Raw genomic sequence first — 20,644 nt, forward strand, 5'->3', positions numbered from 1 at the left:
TTCAGGCTGGACATAAGGGAGAACCTTATTGTCACAATGACAGTCAAACATTAGAATGAATTGCTTTGGAAGGCTATGCAGTCTGCATTCTTGGAGGTTTTCATGGACACATTGAACAAAGCTTGGTTAGATCTTGTAGCTCATGCTCTTTTGAGGAAGAGGTGGGATTAAAGACCTGCTGAGATAATTTCTAATCTAAATTTTCCTGTGAACTCTAAAGGCAATTTTTGAAGAGAGGAGCAGCTTTTATAAAAGAGAATGCTTTATTTCTTAAGACTATTATTTAGTAAATGAGGAACCTTTTATTTTCATGTGATACTATGAAAATTTTCAGAAGATGCAAGAAAGACTTTCTGTTTATTTATATGGTGTTATATATTTATATTGTTTTCTATTATTTCTAATATTTCTATTATTATTGGATGCACTTTTGTCCCAGATCTTAAGTGCCTAGTATAATCTTAATCTTAGACCATTTTTCCAATCAGGTACTGCTTTGTTGACAGTGATTGAACTTCACACCAAATTTACAATAGCGTAAAAAAAGGCTAGGGAATTTTGAAATGGAAGAGCAAGGAGTTATTTTCTCTCTGTGAGTGAGATGTGATGTGGCAAACTGAGAACAGAACACTGAATCGTCAAGTAATAACAGCATCACTTAACTCATACAAAGAATAGCACTGAGATCCTTCTTTTAACCAGTTACTTAAAGCCATTGGAAATGCTTCAATGTCGAAAGTACAGAGATGTTGGACCAGTGATTCCCTTTCAGCCATCTTCAAATAAATTCACCACAATGGGTATTTCACTGGAAACATAAAAAGATAGCTGCTTGACCCAGCAACATTTTGGAATCTATGGCTCTTCTCCAGCTAACAGTGTTGAATGGAAGCAGGAATGTGGCCCTGCTCTCCTCAACAAAGTTATATGGACAGTAATACACTGTATATTTAACAGTATTTATATAACAGAGTAAGAAGAAGAAAAATAATGACAGACAGATAAAAATTCTGGAAAAAGGACATTTTAATATAATCTCCAACAAAGCAGACATATGAAAGGGAGAAGGCTTGTGGATTTTTCCACTTCTGACCAAATCCTTGAACTCTTCTCAAAGCAAGAGTATACCTGACTTTTATCTCAGATTGAACATACTAAATTCTGCTAAAGCTTACCAGTTTATATGGTATCTGTGTTGACTTTTACAGAAAATTAAAATGCAAAAAAAGGTAAAATTTTAATATTTTTAGATTGATAGTATATTAGTTGTTATTTTGACAAACATATCTTCTATAGGTTAGAACAGCAATTCACTGTGTACTTCTGTGTAATTATGAATCTGACAAAGAAGTATCAGCATGTAAATAACAAAATACACATTCTTGAGAATATGTGACTTCTGCCAATATATTGTTTTCTTTTATGTGAATAACCCATATGCTTCTAAATGCATGACTATAAGATTATCACTAGCATGAAAAGTGACAGCTTCAATATGGTAGTATGTATATCTCAGAGAAATAGACTGTACTTTGCATTGTGTTTTTGATTTAATTTGATGTGTAAAACAAATTGTTTCATAACTGAATATTATGCAATAAAATAGTACTGAGTTAATAGTGAAATTACACTGTATACAAGACATAAATGCATTTAAATTTTCACATCTTATTGGTGTTTCAGAAGTATTGGCCTTGTTTTGTTTAAAGCCTATTAAATATATTTGTTTCTTCTGAAACCTGTATATTCTGGGAGGGTGTGCATTTTGCACAACATTTAATCCATTCAAATAAAAAGAAATCAGTTGGGAAATTTTGAACTCTAGAGTTACTTTCTAAAATACATTTGTTTTTATATTACAATGCAATCTCAGTATTCTAATAATCTGATATGAAAATTGTTATTCCTTGAGGGGGAAAAAATCTCAAATGAAATTTTATGTAATTTTATAACCCAGATAACTACTGCCATTGAATGGATATCTCTTGATGTTCAATGGGTATAATTAACAAAGCCTTATGTGAACCATTGCAAAAAACCCTATCAATAGTAATAGACTTTTCCCAGATTAAAGATCTATAAAAGCATTAATACATAATAATTTTAATAATTTTAATATTTAGAAATGTTCAATGAATTCTCATAAACAAATGTATTTGGCAAACTCCTGATTAACTGTTTCAGTTTTGATAATTTTAATGCAAGATGAAGATTCTGAGTGCAAATACTCAAATACCTATTGTCAGAGAAATGGGTTTTGCGTCAAAGACAATTTATATACCCTTACCAATTAAGCCTGTACATCTGAAGTACTTACTTGTACCTGTTTCTAAACAGAAGAGGAATGGAAAGAATAAAGGTCTTTCACTGTTTCTAAAAGGAAATAGTGGACTGTGACAAGAATTTCATTTGTTCCCCAAGCCTGAAAGGTGATAAAGAAATACATTAGACTACATCTCAGGTTGCACTGTCAGTTTAAAAACAAACTTCAGAAACACAAAACAGAAGAAAGAAAAAAAATAATCCTTTAATTTAAGCCTTTTAAGACACAAAAAATCATTCATCTATTCTTCTGCATTTTCATTTCTCTACCCCCACACAGAACACGGCATCCGAAGCATGCTTGTCAAGCAGCCCTTATCTAGAAAGCTTTCCAGTGTAGTCGTTACAATGCTCTAACAATCCCAGCAAGGCCCTGTGAATGTACCTGTTTTAATTCTGCTGTTTATAAAGCAAATGGTAATACCCTACAATCCCTGAGGTAATCTTTACTGAGACCTCTCATTCCCACCCCTGCATTTCTGTCACTAAGGATATTGAGCATTCCCATGCTTTTTATTTATGAAACTTATTTTCCACTCTGTTGGCTTCTGCACACATTTATTCTTTTTTTTTTTCTTCCCCCCTAATGTGTAGTAGGGCCCTCAGTTTGCTTCTAAGATACTAATATAACAGTTTGAGAGGGTCAGGATCAATAAAGGAAAGAGCAGTAAGGATGTTGACAGTTTTTAAGCCCAGCAGACTTTGGCTTGGCTGACCCTATGCTTCCTCATGTTGCTTCCTGCAGGGCACTGTGTGTTACAGTCATGAAGAGAGAGAATACATTTGCATGCAAATGTAGAAAGGATTGTTGAACATCTCAACTGAAGAGAGTTTGGTAAGGAAGCAACAGAGCACTGAAATGGGACTCAGCATACTTAAATTCTGTATGAAAGTGTCTGACTCATCTTAATGGCTCAGGGCAAATAATTTCTCTTTGGTTTATTTTTTATATGTTTGAAATTTCTTGAGGAAAAGTTAAGTGACTGATGACACATAGTGTTTTTCCCCCAAAGTTTGAAGTGAGACTACATTCCTCTTCTACTCTTCCTCTCTGCCTAACTCTACTTTACATCTGAAAGTTTTTCTCTGTGGGGGCAACAATGGGGACATCATAGCCCTGATCCCTGTCCCCTGAGGGAAATCCCTCTAGTTCTCCTCCTTCATCTTGCTCAATTAGAATTTACAAACTTTATTTGCTCAATGGTTCCTGCTATCAGTGGCTCCATCTCTTAAATCTGGAAGGTTTTCCCTTTTCTCAAAGGAAGAAAAGCCTTCTTTTATCTGCTAGGTCGACTCCAAATCCTTCTCAGAACTTGCTGCTGAGCCATCTCTTGTCTACGACACATCAGATCTCTCCACATTTGTTGAACTGACATAGCCTCTTTACTTTTTTATTCTCCTGCTTATGCTTAGCAATTTTTTGAGTCATCCAGCTCTGCACTAACAGGATGATCAAATGCTACTCCATTCCTTTTTCACCTGCTCAGGGCAGCTCACCTTGTCTGACTGAACTTCAGAATAATTTTAGAAGTGTTGACTGTACTTTGTTCTGCAAGAATACCTTTTATGACTTGGAGTCTAAATAGTTGTCAGTGTTGATAATGTCTAGTCCCTTCTGAAACTGATGGATGATGCCCAGTGATAGCCACTGGCTGAAAACGATCAGGATGGAAAGGCATTTGAGAGAGACATTCATGATATGGTGTGATTTAGGAGATGATCATAGGATAAGATGTGCCCTTCTAATTACATAGCATCACAGATTGAGTCAGAATTCGACCTTCTAAAGGCCAGAAATGTTTGTTGTAAGACATTTGTCTCTAATCTCCTGATGAGCTGCCTACAAATCCAGTTTAATTTCATTTGCAAAAGAAACCTGACAACAGCTTTTCTAAATAAAGACAAAAGGGATCCCAAAGCCTAAATGTGCTAAGTGTTTGCTTTGGATGAGTGTAGGTAGGCTGTTTTTTCAGCCAGTGTGTTTACCTGACAGTTTTCTAATAAGCAGTGTGATACCAAAGCCTCACTTTGTGACAGTGTGAACACCATCTGCCAGGTGCAGATAGCTTGTTGAAAAATGCTGCCATCAGCACTGAAGTGCTGATGGAAAGTTATTGCTTTGGTAACCACTAACACGCTCATATTCTGTCTAATTGGTTGCTGCCAGTAAATACTATTGTTCAGGGGAAAAAAAAAGCAGCATAGGTAATTTTTCATTATCATGATAAATTACTTTTAGACTACCTTGCAGTGCCACTGTTTATTTATTGCTTTCTGCTTCCTCCAAATTTTACTTATCTACACTCTAGAGTGAACTTTATTACCTTTTATGCTTGCTCTCAGTACCTGATTTGATGACAAATACTCATAGAAATTTTCATTAAACCTTGACATAGTGAAATACCCGTTGAGGACATACTCTGCTGGGCACAGTGGGGCAGTCTGCCTCCTGAGGTAGGGGTACAGTGCAATCATTTGAGTAATCTTTACTTGTTTTCAACTGTTACAACTAAACTTGTACTGGATGAAAACCAGGACAGATAGTTTAAAGAAAATCTATGTAGAAAAATTTGGACCATCAAGAAACCACATTCAAATGCATTTGCTTAAGGGTAAAATAATATACTATGCAGGTTGCATAGTCATGCATACCCCAGACATTCACTGATGGTGGCTTAGTAAAACAGAGAGCCTTTACAGTTTTGCATTGCAGCATTGGGCTACTTAAGAAACACACATGAAGAATCTCAAGTGCTTAGAACGGCTGAGAACATAATGTAATATAACTGAAGCCAGAATCTGTTCTCACTTGAGTCAGTAAAATGTGGACTAAAGCCTTTTTGGTGTTAAAATGCTGTACTGGAGATCTTGGTTTGGCTTCCTATTTTTTGGCAGGATTTACCTTTCTTTTGCAGGATGTTCTGTCGTGCTTTAATGAAAGCTAGGATGTCAGCATCAGCCTGGCTGTCTCCAGTCAGAGGAATAGATGTACTTGAACTTGGTAGGATCCTGAAATAAGAAAGTATGCTTGTGGACTCAAGTGAGTAAGGAGGTTAATTTTTCTGTCTCCTCTTTTTTTCCATCATGAAGGATTTTATTCTTTAGATGCATTGTTAGATATAGCACTGTTTAGCAGAGAATTGATCTCAGGACTTCTTAATGGTTATTTGTAGGTTCCTAAGATTAGCCACTACCTCTTCAGTGTGAGAAGGCTATTTGTAATCAGCTATAGACCTCTCAAGAAGGGTTAAAAATATTCTAGTGCTGAGTCAAAGACTTAATTCCAAGCAGAAAAGCTTAATGTAGTAAGTTTACCAAGGAAATTATGGATGTGTCTATGCCATGTGTTTGCTTGCCTTAGGCTGCTATACATCTGAACAGATCAATAGTATTTTTGCCTACTGTGGGGGAATTAAGTTTTCATACATATACAGAAGAAAACAATCATGTGGCATTCAGGACATCTGACAGATGTAAATCCTTTGTGCTGCTGAGTATCCAGTAACAGCTGAACTGTTGAATCATTGACTTATGACTTTTGACAGATCCTCTGGTGGTGTAAGATGATGTAATACAATGAAGCTGTTCTGATCAGCTGAGAAAGCTAAGAATTTCCTCCTGCATCTTTAACCTTATTCAAATATTAACCACTAACTAGGAGATGAGAAATACAGCAACAAAAAATAACAGAAGGACAAGTGGAACTGAAGGGAAAAGCTTTTTGTTTACATATCCTACCTCTATAATTATAGTTATTTTCACAGTTCCTCACTGACTGTAGCAGTAGGTGTATTGTGTTACTGATATATATAGCAGTCTAATATCCTTGCCTTTGTTCTACTAATTAAGTTGCTGAATTAATGAAACAAAATGGAAAAACAAAGAAGAAATTACTCTGAACTTAAAACTCACCTATTTTTATGTAATTTACAAGGTGATCACAGAAAATCAGTAAGGGACTATTTTTGATTGATTTTCATTAATTTAGCAACAATATAAAAAAATAAAAACCCATAGTATATTGAGAAGGTACTCTCTAAATTTCATTTTAGCTCCTATTTTTCTCCTGCTTTTCTTAAACCCAAATGCAATTTAAAACATTGGGTTTTGGGGGATGAAATTTTCCACAATTTTTTTCTGCTCTAGAAATGGATTGTGTTGGAAAATGAAAGGGAAAAACCCTCCTGCTTTCCTCTTACTGATGTAGTAAGAAAAATAGTAACTTGACCATATTTTTCCTAAGGGTGTTAATAGCCAGAACTGTTGAGCACAATAAGAATATAGTTTCTGAAAGCAGAGTGACTTGGCATAATGTTTCAGTGGGAGAAAAGAACATGGAAATAAACACATTAGAAAAAATAGAGAGGCTTAAAACCCTAGTCGTTTCTGTTAACCTGCTAAGCTAATTTTCACAAAGCAGTACCTCTTTTCAGAAAATATGATCTATAACCTTTGCCAAGCCTGAAACTGTTGCCATTTTATCTTAATAGAATAATTTGTCGAGGGAGATTAAAAATATTTTAAATACAAAATCACAAGTATGAAAAAATCTCTGCCTAATTCTTGCATTCTACAATTTTGCAATATATACATACACATTCTGATTTTTCTTATTTTCAAAAGTTTTTATTTACTCTTTCAGACTCCCTTTCTCGGAGAAGGCTGGGAAGACAGTCATGAATATTCATAAGCCTATAGGGAAAAAAGCCTCAGGCCGAAAACAAAAGCCCCTATGCAATACTGATGGTGCAGCAGATTGGTGTAGTTATGTGGCAGCCTGCAGTTGGTTTGGAAGTTGGAGGAAAATCTAAATTTTTTAAAAAATTTATTTTTATATTTCAAGGAAATTGTTTTTAGGTAGACTGACGGAGGCATTATATTATTTTGTACTTTGATTTTTCCTTTGAGTAGCCCAGGTATAGTTCTTACCTTATTTTTGAAGTTGGGTTACCAAAAGTGATTGAGTTGGTTTTCACAGCTGGATCTTCATAAGAGCTGTCTTTATTGAAGTCTGAAAAACTGGAATGGGAAATGAAGTAATGAAGGAAAATCAAGGAATTAAAGAAAATAATATAGCCCTTGTGTAGACAATATTAATACACTAATTAACTGCAAGAAAAATGTTTTTTAAGATTTTAAAAATCTATATAAAACATTTGTTTACTGAAAGAAGATTTTCAGTTTAATCCATATGATGATCATGTTTATATAGAGAATGCAGCTAGGAAAGAATGACAAATAACTTCATAAAAAATATACTTTTAGTATATTATATTTCTCTTCTAAGCCAGACTTGTAAAACACTTTGATATATCCAATGTACAGTTGGTAATGGTATATTTAGTACCTAAACTGACTATTACCCAAGTGCTCATTTTCCATTCTTTCTTTACTCAGGCAAAATTATTATCAAAATCAGTGAGAGACTGGATAAAAACTCAGTGAGAGACTGGATAAAAACCCAGTGAGGACTTTGGGATGGGGTTTACTGATGATAGCCAAATATACTGCAAACAGCTGCTGTGCATTGCTGCCTCTGCAGATATCATTATCAAGGAAGCTCACTGTTAGGGAGGAAATTTTCCACCACTGGAATTCTCTGGGATTCTCTGCTTTTCCTGTGGGTTGCATATACTGCCAGATCTGGTGCCAATCTTCGAGTGGAAAAAATAAATTACTCAGTGTAAGGATTTTTCCAATAGAAGGCAGGATTGGCAAGTTCTTGCTTTTCTAACTCTGCAGTAGTTTGTTCATTGTTGGCTGATGAATTGATATTTCTGGCAGAGAACTTGAAAAGGGAAAGAAATTTATTACTAAAATTTTACTATATTACACTGTGCCAGGTTCAGTTTTGCAGAAAATACTGTGCCCAGGAATATAAGTAATTTTGAGTTGAACAGCTCCAGGTTTGCTGAATGATTCTCTTTAACTCCTTGAGTCCCACACCATTCACACCAGCCTAATTCAACTAAAGCAATATCTTATTTAATATTAATAATATTCTGTACTTTAGTACACCTACATATTACAAGAACTAGAAAGGATGTGTGATGTTATTATCTACTATGTGGTTTAATAATATCTGGGAACCTCATATCATCATTCTGCTTTAGGATTTCTGGAACATTTTTTCCACTGATTTGGCAGTTCTTAAAAACTAAGTGATTTAGTGTTTTAAATTCAGTTTTCTTAAAGGCCTCTGTCTGTGCCCTGAGATACTGAGTCATCCAAGTCACATAAGTGCAGTTTAATAAATCGCTACACATCAACTGAACCATAGCAACTATCCCTGACTCTATTCTTACCCTAACAAATGTAATGTGACTTACTGTGATTCTTTATCATTGTTTTCTTTTCATTGGAATAAGTGTCTTTGCTTTCTTTTTGCCATGCACAAAATACATAATTTTACAAATACTGTGAGTCATCTGAAGTATTTCATTTTTAAGTTGCAGTAGTTTATGTATTTGAACTACTTCTTTTTTTTCCATTGAAATAAAAAAAAATATTACGCAAAATTGTTAAATTAAAATCAGTCTGACTCTAAATTGATTTAGAGTCAGACTGATTTAAAAAAACCCTATATATTACAGGTGTGGCACGGTTGGAACTCTAGGGATGTCACTTTCAAGTACATTCCTGGATCAGAGGACAATATGGGAAAACTTGCCTTAGGGTGCTCTGGGAGACTTTGGCACTCATGGAAAGCAATATTTAAAAACCCACTTAGACTGACTGAGATGATACCTAGAATCAGGAAATTAACATTGCTGTGCTTAGAGATGGACTTTAACGTCCTATCCTGTGCCTGTGGGGTTGCAAGCAGACATTTTTATTGTGGGATGCAAAGTGTTCTGCAAATTAAGGAAATTTATAAGGAAACTTATAGCCATTTTTTGAAATGACTCAAAGTTCTGCTTCCACCTAAGAGGTTAACAATTAGTGTACTAATCTAATAAATGAGTCCCTCAGTTTGGCACAATTTAAATCTATCTTTTTTATATGCTAGAGATTTCTCTAATTCCTAGGCTAGAGGGATGGTCTGTATGGGAATAACTTGCATCCTTCATACTGAAGCTCTGATATGCAATCTGTATGCTCAGATGCAACTTGTTCCTAGCCTGTTCTTAGAAGTCAGGACACTCCTTATTCATCCGAGTGTTAGATGCTGTTCTAGTAATGTAAAAAATTGAGAACTCTTCTAGTAATGCTCTAGATTTAATGGAAAGTCGTTATGCCAGCATAGGGTGAGGGTAGTGATACCCTCTCTGTTAGACCAGCATGAAAGACTGGACATCTCAGGATGCTCCAACAAAGCCAAACAAAACCATGCCTGACACACTTTAGTGTGATGAAGGTCTTCTTCAAGCAAGGGGTTGATCCAGAGATCTCTAGATGTACAATTCAACATTTATGTAATGTGCAATCAGGCATTTCTGGATCACATTTTGGATTTGGGTGGACATACAAGGTATGTAAATCATGTCTCTTTATCTGTCATCTAAGCTTTAACCTCTAACATTATTCAGCTTGTTTTGACAGTGTTTAATTCCCATTTGCATTCTGAATCTATCTGTTTTTTCCTTGAGTTGAATTTAAGAAATCTCAAAGACTCTTTCCTGACAACTTCAGTAAAATTCCTACTTTTTAGAGAGATTAAAGGTAGTCTGTGAACTTTAGATGTCTTTTTGTTCTTATAACCTAGTACTTGAAGTTCCACCCAGTGGATAACTTTCATTTTTGGGGAAGCTGGGCCAGGAGAATCCTCTGTTGGTGTTGTATTTCCAAGTCAAGCATGGGGCTGTGGTCATAGAGATGTACAGAGATGTAGGGTTGTGGCAGCATTTTCCTTGCTGCAGGAACCCAAGGACCAGAGATAACTGATCCATGGACTAATCAGGTCTGTCAGGGTAGAACAGCTGCAGAGATAATGCATGTCATGATATGAGTGCTTAATTTGCCAGCTGAAAAAATAATGGAAAATCAGGTAGATTAAAATGGAAAGCAAAAATTTGAAGGTATGCAACCTCTGTAATATTAAGAAAACCTCAGCTGCAGTTGTCCAATTACCTGAGCTTTGGATATGAGGGGAATAGGTGTTCAGACAGGAAAGACTCAAGCGGCTTAAAAGCTAAGCATTTTAGTAGTTGGCTACAAAATTAAATTTGGCCTAACTTGCAAATTATCATAGATAAATTTTTCCAATTGTTACCAAAGAATGTGAAAACCTTTGAAATGTCACTAATTGATGATGTTATTCCCAGATTATGTTTTCATCATTATATAACACTGCAGAAAATTTGCAGGAATAAAAAATTATTAGACGGAAAATGCTGTAAAATATGTAAACATTGACCTTGTTTCACACAACATTAATGTATGGAGTAATTGTTACAATCTAGGACAATAATTTTTTAAAAAATCAGATGCTCAAAATCATCAGACAACATGAAGGGTTATTTGAAAATGTCTCCAAGTGAATTTAAAATGCCAGGAAGATTTTGAATAAGAAACAGAACATCCAAGCAGTCTGAGGTTGAACATATCGTGGAGCTTGCTGGAATAGGAAAAATGAGATGCAGTAAAAGGAAATGAGTGAGGTTAAGAAAGATTTGACTGAGATAAAAAGGAATGCATTCCTTCTGAGAGGAGGGAAAAAATCCAATATTTTTATAATAATTGAGTAATTTTCTAATATTTATACGATTCAAAGGGAATATAAGAACTGTTCAACACTACTGAAACTACATGTTCAGTGAGAGAAGCAATTTGAATAGACACGGATCTGATAAATTCCTTAAATGAAAGTCATTATGGGAGAGACGGCATGAGGAAGAATGAAAGGTTCTGCTTGAATTCTGAATGTGTGGAGCACACATGGAGCGCTGACCCTGACATTCATTTTCAGACTTGCAAATTTGACACGAATCCATTATGAGACAAACATATATACCATATGAGTTTCAGGCAGTACTACAAGCTTTCAGACCTCACTGACTGAGGCAGAAATGGTCACTATTCAACTCTTTTATTAACCTAGACTCATTTCACTGCTTTAACAATTCAGCCATTTTTTTCAAGTGAAAAAAAAAGAGACATATTTGCCATGAATCAAGTGCCTTTCAGGTGTGTGTATCCTTTTTAAGTCTCAAAACGATTACCAGCCTCCCTTCTCTGTTATTTTAGTTATAAATTAACTTAAAATTTGAACCTTCCCAAGGCTTAATTTTCTCTGGAAACATGACTAAGGTGTGTCAAACAATAACACCTCACACAAATCATGCACTAGAAGATGATCAAAAGACTTTGTTCAAACACATATAAAGATTAGAAATATATCTGTGTCTTTTGCATGCAGAGCTACATAATTTATTATTTCTAGCCTGAAGATTGTATTTACATCCATTCCCATTCAGGAGTTTGCCTGAATGGTTTTACTGCATACTTACTCTGTCAACAGCAGTCTTAGAATTTAGCCTACTAAGTTTTAGATCTTACATCTATTGAACACACCTGTAAACTTAATTTCATCTTTGAAACACCACATTATATCAAACATAATTTATATCAGCTTTTGCTTTGGTGGCTGGTTATTCTGCTGGGTGAAAATAGCAATATCATTCCAAAGAAAGAGATGGTTGATTTTTAGGCAGGTTAGAAAAAAAGAGCCAATTTGTGTCTCAGGACTACGTGAAAGTAGTGCCTTTAGCCTGGACTCATTCTGCAGAATTATGGGAAGTGGTAAGTAAAGTTCCCCTGTCAACTGGGGCCAATGAAATCATTGGGAAATAAATATTCTGCTATTTTGTCCTTTTAAAGTCTGTGAAATTTTAAGCCATTACTCTATAAAATGTTATTGACTCACGCAGGGGAAAAAGTAAATTTTCATGCACAGTGGGATATTAAGCCTGCAGCTCCTGCTTCAGAAAAAGCAGAAATAGCGTGTCTACTTCCATATACATGCCACTAGAAATGTACCTGAATAAAATATGTTTAAACAGCCTAACATAAAATAAGATCAAATAGGAAGGAAAAAATGCTTGACTTTTAAAGATTATTGCAAGAATATTGATAGAGATGGGAAAATAAAACTACATTCATCCCAACTCCCTATACAATTTTAGTTCCAGAATATAAAGATTCTGTGTCTGTGATATTTATGCAAGGATCATCTAGTCAGCCTCAGCCAATATGCCCATTACCTAGACACAGAGAAACTCTTTGCTGTAAAGAACGTGTGCTTTTTGCACAAAATCACCTGTACAGGACTCTGAAGCAAGCTTGGCAGCTGAAAGCAACCATGCACCTTTCCCCATTCTAGTCAAAATGCCAGATGGACTTTTCTTAGACTTGTCCTCCAGTAACAAACATGAACTGTAAAGGCATTTGATATAAAATCTTAAAAAAACATAAAGAAACCAGTTATGCAATTTTGTTTCTGAGATAGGGTAGAGAAAGGAGGAGATTCACCACTGCTGAAGGTCAGTCTCTCATTGCACTGGAAAGTGCCCGAGCATTACCATTATGTTTAGTTCTAGAATTTTTAATTGGATTGCAAAAAGTATTGCTCTCCTGAGCGATGCATCAGCACAGCAACTGAAATTGGTTGTTCCCAAAATCAGCAGGACAGAGAGGTTGTGAAAGAGGCACTTAGTTCAAAGTACAGTACAGAGTTAAAGAAAGTGACAGTCATGGATTTCTTGAACTAATTTGGCCAAATTTGTGCTAAGCTAGACCAAAAAGGCTCTCATGTTCTGTTCCATCAGCTTCTCTCTGGGACAAGTAACCTTCAGCCTGAGACCAGAAATTAACAGCATGGATTCAGCCTAAAACCTGCCAACAATTTGCAAAGTGATTAATGCCTAAAACTAGAGAGGACACAGAATTAGAACCAAAGCAAAGCAGAGAAGGCTGAAGTTGGTTTTCATGAGTTTGAGAGAACTGAAAATGTCTTCTCAGAAGACTTTAGAGGACTATGACTATCCTTTTCTGTACTGATTATGGAACATTTACTACAGATACACAAGAGTGTAAAATAAAACAGAAGCTATTTTACAGTTTTAAGAAAATTCACTATTCATTATTTAATGGCATGTAGGAGATATTATGTTTGCTGAAAAGCAGGAAACATCATTTATGCAGATTACTGTCATAAAAATGTAGGTAAAGCCACTCGTCAGACAAATATTAATTGCATAATGAGAAGGAGGAGAGAGAGGCAGAAAAAGAGAGCAAGAGAAAGGTGGGGAGGGAAAGAGGAAGAAGGAGGGAGAAAGGAAGAGGGAAGGGGAGAGAACATCTCTATTTATTGTCCTTGAATATGGAAACCTGCAGAGTCAGGTATGTGGTTTCTTGCACCCTGCTTTCCCTGATGGCTATGAACAGCCTATTACTGCAAATTTAAATGAGAGGTTTTGAAATCAGAGGTGACTGTTGATGCAACAACCAAGATGATCACATTTTTATCCTATAGATGACACATCAGCACCTTACAATATCAAATACAATATCATTGTGGAATAATATGCTGCATAAATGTAGTACCATAGCATTTTTCAGTAGCAAGTCTATCTAGTATATATATGAATAAAAAATTTAAATTTTTTTTTGGTTTGAAGTCCCCTGCATACATCCCAAAGGAGATATAGTCTCCTCATACAGCAAAATTGACTGATAACAGGCTTGCCTTTCTTAGCTGTCGTGGGGCCCCTAAAGAAAGGTTTCCAGGTTTCCAAGTTTCCAAGACCAACAAAAGAACTGAGATCCTACTTTCAATAGGACTTCCAAATAACTGAATGATAACATTTCATATTCTACACAATCATTTCTGTTGTAAGTGAAAATACAGTGTTTCAGTGCAATATTTGCAAAAGCATTTTGGACATCTGCACTTCTACTAAAACTGCATTTTCTCCCATGTAAGGAAGGAAGAGAAAAATAAACAATTTACCTGTTAGATGATAGATGCTGCGAGGATCTAATAAACTGTGGATAAACAGTGGCAGTATTTGGTGAAGTAATCATCTCTGGCTTTTCCTGCTGGGTTTAGATTGATAAACAAAATTAGGAGAAAAAGATTTTTTAAAAGTGCTTCATATTGGCCTATAAATTTCAGCAATAACAAGGTAAACAATGACTCATTCAGAAAACACAGAGTCTAAATCACACAGTATTTTCTCCACTTGCACAAAGTCTTCTAAACAAAAAGAAAAGTATTTAGGATTAGTTCAAGTATTTTTAAGCTCAAGATACAGGTTTTTAATATATAATAGCATATATTTACTGATTTCAGTTTCTTAGGGAGCTCAGATGTATAGATAGGTCAAGATCTAAGAAATCAATCCCAATTACATTTTCCAATTTTCTAATCTTCTACTGATGAATTATGAGAGGTTGAATCCTAAAACTCTCCTTTTAAGGAACAGAGAAAAAATCTGCTGCAATGGATTCAAGAATATTACTTGCAGTGCTTTGAAAAACCTTAATATTTAGACAGGAGGGTGACTAAAATGTCATCCACTTTGCCACAGTAATATGGTTAGGGATTTTAACTGGAAAAGTATTTGGTAATGCTAACTTTCAGTTAAGCTACTTAGGTGGCACTGTATGGATAACTAAATTCCCCATGTTAAGTTCTGTATTTATTTTAGGCTGTTTTCTTGAAAATACAGTTAAAATTTATACTCACAAGAATTAACCAAAATATAGACTAAAACTTTCTTTGTTTGTAACAACTTCTCCTCAAGGAATAAATCTTCTCTTCCAGTTAATAACAAATTATATGGAGTGGACTGCATCCAGCATTCATTTTCACAAGGCTGATGTACATTTCATGACAGAGCTTTGTTGTGAGTTGCAATGTAGTGACATTGCAAGTCATTAAAAAAGCGTCAGAAGGGAAGCCCAAGAAAGCTAAGTTGTTTCAATAAAATGTAGTTTTGAGACTGACTGTGTTATCAACTTCTAACACACTGCTTAAAATGACAGTTCTTTAGTTCATTTTTACACAAGTCATTGCATTAGAGCACTCTCTGCTTAAAACACTGGTGGACTTCAGCTAGAGAATGAGGAAACACTGTGCTGGGAGCTGCTGACCCTCTGGAAGCCTAGGGAAGCTGAAAGGTTACTGGAGTCTGTGAGCAAAGGAAGCTAAAAAGTAACTATATTTGCTACAAAAAAACCTGATGAAATCATTGTTTTGCTAGCAGTAAAAAGATTATTTTTTGCAATCTGATAATGTTCTTTCAGAGTTGTTGGCATTTTGGGCCCATTCTTCCCTATTAAACAAGTTGTTTGGGAGAACATAAAAATGGAAAATAGAGCAGGAAAAAATGCATTTGTCTAATTTTTACAGCTTCACACAAGTATAATTCACATTACCTTTGTCCAATTTACATTGGCATAAGCACAGGTGAACCAGACCCTGAATCCCATCCTTCATACTCCTTTCCGTCCAGTCAATTAACTGCTTCTTTAAGAAATTATTGAAGATGTTATATTTACATGAAAATGGAAGAAATACAAAATTATTTCATACCTGGGGTTTTTTTGCCTCTTCAGACCACCAGACTTCAAAGTCTTTTTGCACCTTCATCTTCAATTTTTCCATAAGAAGCTGCAGGTGCTCAATCTCTACCTTCAGCCCTTTGAAGCAGCTGTACACTCTTTTATAGCTAATGTGAGAAGAAGAAAGTGCATGACAAATTTTCCAAGGTATATCTGAACAAAGGTTAATCCTACTTAGAACAGTTAGAAATTTAAACTATAAAATAATGTATAATAATCAGAGATGCAGAGAACACAGATGGTAGATGGAAACAACTCATATTTTATGAAAGCTTCATGGGACAGTAAGTGCAAGAAACTTATTCCAACAAACTTTTATTTCATAAAGAAGATAGTGAAATTCAAGTAGGATCAACATTGATTAACAGTTAAAATACAGGTTCAATCAACTATGAAAATTATTTATTTTGAATTCTCAACATGTTACCATCAATAAATAACTGGTATCTTGGATTCAGATAGGACCTGAGACTGGTTCCCCTGTCAGATGGAAGCTTCATTACCCTCTTAGCTATTAGACACCTGGAGATTTACCAGGAGTATGAATGAGCCAGAAGTTTCCTCAGAGATTGTGAATAACGTAAATGCTAGCAAAATACTCCATACTGATATCCTTGCATCTATTTTTTTTTTATCCTCCTGGCAACAGTGACAGTAGAGCAAGGATCTGTTAACCGATGTGTATTCTGCATATTATTTACACTTAGTGAGTTCTGTATGACCTAAAGGTTTTCTTTAGGTCAAGAAAAGCAGGACTTTTCTGAATCAGCCCAAAAGGCTCACAATACATTTGGATTCAAACAACAAGTTGCAAACATCCTCAGGGAGGACATTAAGCTGTTTTTATTTATTTTTAACCTTTAGCTCAAGCATAAACTTTCCTCTCTCATCTACTGTGGCACCAACAGACAGACCAACAGCATATACACAAATTTAAAAACTATTGGTGAACCACAAAGCTGATATTTTTAAAATGTCAGAGAAAACCCTGAGGGTAGCTGTCTGTGCAGAATTGTAATTGGAATATACTATCAGCATAATTTATCTTCTGAAGGATAGTAGAAATCTAAGGCAGAATAAATACCTTTTTTTTTCTTCTTCAATTTGCATTCGAAGATTCTCTTCTACTAGATCAAATGTTAGTTCTTCAGAAGGATTTGAAACAGCTATAGGATAAAGGATCACATTTAAGCAATGACTATATAGTGTCCAAAGATGCAACTTCTAATTTGAAAATAACCTAGCTTTTAAGAGGTAGCTAATGCAATGGGGGTCATTAACCATTTCTCTCTTCTGGAAATGTTTCTTCAAATTCCTTATTTAGGCCTTACTTAGTAGAGGACATAGTCAATAACTAGTGATTTGGATCAAATTGCTTATAATTGGGTTTTTTTCATCATTAAAGACTGGAACATTAATTTTAGATATAAATAAAAGCAAGTTAAACATTCATATTTGGCATAAAACACTATCCAATGCATTCAACCACTTTTTGCAACAGTTTTGGCAACAAAAAAGACCAGAAGCTGTTGCAAAAAGAAGAGACAGCAGTAGCTCTTGAAAGAGAGATTAACTTTGATGTTGTAGTTTAAGGCCTGGCGATGCGGAAGATTTCAGGATGTAATGGAAAGTTAGCAAAAACCCCTCTCTGTTAGGATAGTAAGTCCTCCTGTAATTAGCCAATAGCACGTAGGTGTGATGTAAGCAGATGGGAGTAACACAGTGACCCCAGGCTATAAAATGTTAAGTTTCCCTGCAATAAATCGCCATATTTGCCATCCATCACATTGATGCTGTGGAGTATGGACTGCGCGGCTGGGATAGCCGCCTGTGCTGAAGCGGGTCAGGGTGCTTATCTTGCTTAAAAACCCAACACTTTGAAAAGCAATAAATTCATATATTAGTATAAATAAGGAAAATATCCTGAAACTATGTGAGAAAATTTTCAAGGTAAAGGAGAACTTAGGAAATAGCTTAAGAGTAGCCTAAGTTAGCCTAAGGAAGCAGCTTGTGATTTCCCTATCCTGTAACAGAGCTAGTTAATATGCTTGCTATGAGAGATGATAAAATAGTCTTTCCATCATGGTTTATATCTTCAGTGGTGAAAGGAAATGCAGAGTTACCTACTAATGTTACAACAGTTGCTGTTTTTGGGATGAATGAGAAGAGTTTTAGGTTCCCAAGAAAACATGCTTGAGCTTTTTAATGAAAAAAAAATGAAAAAAACCCCCAAGATTTGCTGTACAATACATGCAGGTTTCCACCCCAACTCTTATTTCGGCCAAGAAAATAAAATCTATGTCAGTCTGCCACAAGGCCTGAGGAGTAGTCCCTCTCTTCAAGGAGAGGAATTCTATCTGGAACAAGAGGGCAGCAATGGCCCTTCTCTGCCTGTCACCACACCAGCTGAAACCATTAATCTTTTGTAGTAGCATCCTGTAACTTAATACAGATTAAGCTGAAAGCGTTTTATTTCATTACTTAGCTCAAGCATGTTAATACAGACAGTCAAGGTGGACAAAGTCCATGCACAAGTCTCATTTTATACACTGAAAGGCCTTGCTGCATGTGATTACAAAGAAGGATAGGGTAAATACATTTGTGGTGGGGAGGGTACCCTTAAAAGATAAAAATGTAAATTGCTTGAAACGTTAAAGTGAACAAACAAAACAGGAGGCAGAAGAGATGCTACAACAGTGACATTGTATAACAAATAACACCTGAACACAACATATAGTAGAAAGGCCATAATAACCATGCCAGAACCTTCAAGGAAAGGAGCAAACCTTTCCATGAATACAAAAGATGAGGATTTTCTGATTTGTCACATCCCCAAGAGAAGGCATAATGTGGGAAAGCACAGAGTTAGAGATGGAACTTGTCCGGAGACACTCATTGCAGAACTCCTGAGGCTTCATGCTTTTCTGAACTTCATGAACACACAGCAGCCAGGCTTGAGGGAGATGTGCTCTTGTGGAACAGACTGAAATGATCTAGGGAGTTACTGGCTCCCAAGTGAGCCATGCTCATAGACCATGTGCGAATCCTTATTATGTTTCCATGAATATTCCAGCCAGACCTAGAGTGAGCAAATTTCAGGCTAAAGGGGACTCTCCTCAGCACACTGAAGTGCATTTGTCCTATTTGCACAATCTGTGACCATGTCTGAGTTCAGGAGGTAGCAGCTCTAACCCCTTATAAAGAAGGGAAATAATATAGGGTGGAAGAGAGTAACATCTTAAAATGTTAATGCTGTTTCTGGAGTGAGGACTTTCCTACATGAAAACATCATTGCATTCTGCTAGTTGTTACAGAGTGATACAAGCCAGAGTATAGGTTTCCTTCCTCAGTTTATTAGGACATATAGTACATGGTGTTGAGGGTTAGGTGTCCTTTTTTTTTTGTTTTTGTTTGTTTTGTCGTTCTGGCCTGCCCGGGGAATTTTTACCCATTATGTGCTGGGGCAACCTAACTACCGGTACTTAGGGGTGATTGACAACGGACAAAGAGTAGCCGGGCCCAGGGGGGGGGGAAGGGGGCAAAAAAGGAGGGTGGGGACAGTTTTTAGCTGGCTTTTCTTCGGCTTCGGGGAAGGACGTTCGTGGGCTGGGGCGCAGAGCTGCTGCGGTGGAGAGAAGGGATTTTCGCCATCACCCAGACGGAGCAGTTGCTTCTTCTCCTTCTCCCCTCTTGGCTGGTGGCCTCGCACCCCCTGCCCTGCCGGGACGTGTGGCAGTGCCAGGCACCGCCGCGGAGCTGCTGATACACCTCAGCCACCGACCCAGGATCTCAGCTCATCCCTGCTGTTTCCAGCCGACTGTTCCTCGGAGCCCTGCAGGAGCACCGGGACTGACTGCCCGAGGGGTTTGTGAAAAACAAAACCTCTCCTCCATCCCATCTCAGCTGAGAGAGCTGTCCCGGGGTCCCTGGTTCTGTGTTCTTGTTATTGCTGTAGTTATTGTTTGTTTGTTTGCCTGGTTATACTAGTAAAGAACTGTTATTCCTATCCCCAGATCTCTGCCTGAAAGCCCCTTGATTTCAAATTTATAATAATTCGGAGGGAGGGGGTCTACATTCTTTCATCCCGAGGGAGGCTCCTGCTCTCCCTAGCAGACACCTGTCTTCTAGAACCAAGACAGATTTTGGCGCCCAACGTGGGGCTCGAGAGGAAAAGGGCAAAAAAGGAATAACAGTTCTTCAATAACCTAACTTTTGTGTGCTGGATTTAGAAACCTTGTTAGGTAGAACCATGTTGTTGAGCTTACCCAGGTTCGCGGGGCATGTGGTCACAGCTATATTTCTCCCATTTGCTGTACCTTACTTAAATATGGGTCCTATAACTAAGGCTACTGTGGCTATTATCCAGCTTGTTTTGTGGGTTTGTGAGAAATGAACTTGTAAAAATTCGTAAAAATCTAAATAAATGTATATAACAATAATGATATAAAATATAAAGTACAGTATGACACACAAGCCCTTCCCAGATCTAGCCACGAATTCCCACTCAAAGGATAACGATCCTAGCCGGCGCCCATCAACAAAAGAATAGACAGGACGCGGCCCATCAAGCTGACAGGAAAAAAAACTCCTCAAACTGACAAGGACAGGCTCGGTGACCATCAACGGGGAAGAATAGGCAGGACACGAAACATCAAGCCAAAACGGAGAGGCACCGACGAGATATTCATCACCGGACCCGAACACCTCGCCTTGCAGGCTACCGTTGGGGGAAGCCATCAAGTAAACAAAAGGAAAA

The 20,644-nt window shown here is 36.6% G+C and overlaps 1 protein-coding gene across 6 annotated transcripts in view; it reads right to left on the minus strand.

The window, feature by feature from the left end:
• Positions 1–20,644, minus strand: part of KIF6 (kinesin family member 6) — a 247,134-nt gene that overhangs the window by 14,792 nt on the left and 211,698 nt on the right. For 3 of the 6 annotated variants that reach the window (XR_015772098.1, XR_015772096.1, XR_015772097.1), the window contains exons 17-22: positions 16,973–17,054; positions 15,860–15,995; positions 14,273–14,361; positions 7,252–7,341; positions 5,225–5,331; positions 2,318–2,422 (exon numbers count right to left, since the gene is read on the minus strand). Coding sequence is in view for 3 of the 6 variants with exons in the window: in XM_088052351.1 (XP_087908477.1) it covers positions 2,406–2,422; positions 5,225–5,331; positions 7,252–7,341; positions 14,273–14,361; positions 15,860–15,995; positions 16,973–17,054 (521 nt within the window). In the remaining 3 variants the exon portion in view is untranslated. Of the gene's footprint in view, positions 1–1,008; positions 2,423–5,224; positions 5,332–7,251; positions 7,342–14,272; positions 14,362–15,859; positions 15,996–16,972; positions 17,055–20,644 lie in introns of those variants that run through there. The other 3 variants (XM_088052351.1, XM_014261497.2, XM_088052350.1) reach the window with 2 other exon arrangements.

This window comes from Pseudopodoces humilis, chromosome 3, assembly GCF_049639895.1.
Source record: "Pseudopodoces humilis isolate 2021_Gansu_Grassland_sample_001 chromosome 3, ASM4963989v1, whole genome shotgun sequence".
NCBI lineage: Eukaryota > Metazoa > Chordata > Aves > Passeriformes > Paridae > Pseudopodoces > Pseudopodoces humilis.